The sequence below is a fragment of the Cucurbita pepo genome, unplaced genomic scaffold (assembly GCF_002806865.2).
Source record: "Cucurbita pepo subsp. pepo cultivar mu-cu-16 unplaced genomic scaffold, ASM280686v2 Cp4.1_scaffold000222, whole genome shotgun sequence".
In the NCBI taxonomy this organism is placed as follows: domain Eukaryota; kingdom Viridiplantae; phylum Streptophyta; class Magnoliopsida; order Cucurbitales; family Cucurbitaceae; genus Cucurbita; species Cucurbita pepo.
The window spans coordinates 25,485-27,545 of NW_019646479.1; the positions used below are offsets into that span (position 1 = coordinate 25,485).

At 45.6% G+C, this 2,061-nt stretch overlaps 1 protein-coding gene across 1 annotated transcript; it reads right to left on the reverse strand.

The window, feature by feature from the left end:
- Positions 1–1,232: 1,232 nt before the first annotated feature.
- LOC111784513 lies at positions 1,233–1,625 on the reverse strand. The gene has a single exon (XM_023665186.1). The coding sequence runs from the start codon at positions 1,623–1,625 to the stop codon at positions 1,233–1,235; it is 393 nt and encodes a 130-aa protein (XP_023520954.1).
- Positions 1,626–2,061: the final 436 nt, after the last annotated feature.

A 2,061-nucleotide genomic window follows, 5' to 3' on the forward strand; every position in this document is an offset into this window, starting at 1 on the left:
GATAAGAAAAAGGAAAGATTTAGAAGTGAATTAATCCGTTAATAGAATTAAAAGAAAAGAAAAAACCGCCAAGCTGAGCTGCGGGATTTGACAGAGCCGAGCCGCGAGTTTTGACGGAGTCGAGCAGCCGTACACGTCAAGCCGAGCCGAGAGCACGCGTGCGGAGTCGAGACCAAGGCTGCAGCACGCGTCCGTGTTGAGCCGAAACGCACAGGGCCCGCGTTCGTTCCGTGGGCTGGTCCAGAGGCCAAACGTGAACCCGACCCGTTTTCCTTCGTCTTCCTTACCCGAAATCTCATGAAAACCCTAATCATCGCTGTGCCGCCAACGACGACGTCACAACCCCAATTCCGACGATGCGACGACACCCCTCGCCTATTCCGACCGACGTGCAACGATATTCAACACCGATAGCCTCGATCGCTTCTCCCTCCGGCCACTCACCGAAGAAAAATCCAGCGAACCACCTCACACATTTTTCCTTGCTAACCCTCCCGATTTTTCCGTACTCTCAGACACCCTCGAAAACCCTAAACGTTTGGAGAGCAAAAGTTGTTTACAAGGAAGAGGAGAGTTGTATATGGGAATATAAAAGGTCTTTATGACTTTTCCATTAAGGTAGTAATTTCCTTGCTATAAATCATATTTCCTTGCTAGAAATCATACCTTTTTCCAGCGACAATAAATGCAGCATAATATCTTTTCGTTTTGGCAGCAAAAATAAAAATATTAGCGTAAAATCTAAAATAAATAAAACAAAAATTAGAATCCTTACATTATCCCCTCCTAAAAAGGACTTTCGTCCTCGAAATTCTCCCTAGCTAGAAATAACTCTGGATACTTTTCTCTTATCTCATCCACTTGTTCCCATTACGTAACTTCCCCTACTAGTTTTTAGAATTCTTTGTGCCGCCTCCCGAGCAATCCTTGGCCACGTGGTCCTCCTTTCCACACCGAAAACAGGCTCTAATGTGACCTAAACATTTACCCCAGTGATTTTTTCCACACTTATTACACTTAGGCTTACCATCTAATTCGTTTTCATGTTCGTGACGACGTTTTTGTCCCACTGACGATGAAGGGGTTTCATGTGAACTATCAAGTCCTTCCATAGACTTAGCTGCTCTCAAGGCGACAGCATAAGTGACAGGTGCAATTGCCTCAACATTTTTAAGAATCTTCGTGTCTAACCCCAGTACAAATCGTCAGGCTGTCTTGTAGTCTGTGTTCACTCATTTTGGGGCAAAACGCTTTAGCTTAGAAAATTCCCTGGCATAGGTAGTAACAGTATGCCCCCTCTGACTCAATTGGATAAACTCCTGCTGCTTTCGCAACTGGACATCCTCTGGGTAATATTCTTCAGAGAAGGCATCCTTGAACTCCACCCACGAGATTGCACCACCCTCAGGACTAATAAGGTCGCGGGTGGTCTGCCACCACAATTCTGCATCATCACGCAGCATAAACGTAGCACACTCTACCCTATGGGCCTCAGGGCAGTTGGTCAACACAAATACTGACTCAATGGACCTCAGCCACATTTGTGCCACCGTTGGATCTTCAGATGCCCCCTTAAAAGTTCGAGGGTCACCCCTCTTGAAATCCCGCAAGTACCTAGCCTCCATAGTTGATGTAGAAGCATTCCCTTGCTGGTTGGCAGTCAAATTTTGAATCACAGTTTGTAATGCATTTACTAGGGCAGCTGTAGGATCTGGTGCGGCCTGAGGTGCCGCTGGTGGCGGAATAGGCTGCTCTACAGAATCCTCTCGTCTCCCATTACGTCCCCTCCCTCTTTCTCTACCCCTAAGTGGGGGGGTCGTCCCCTAAGACCTCCTCCTCGAGTTCTAGGTGGCATCTAAATAGTGCATGTAACCACTACGTCACACACTTATCTAATACATTCTATTCTAACATTCGTAGTCATGCAAGTCACGCATACATACAACTATAGCATTATCATAACCATCGATTGTACATGACATATCATAACTCATGCTAACATATGAAACATGTATATCATATCATTCACCACAAAACACACATTCACTACTACATACATCA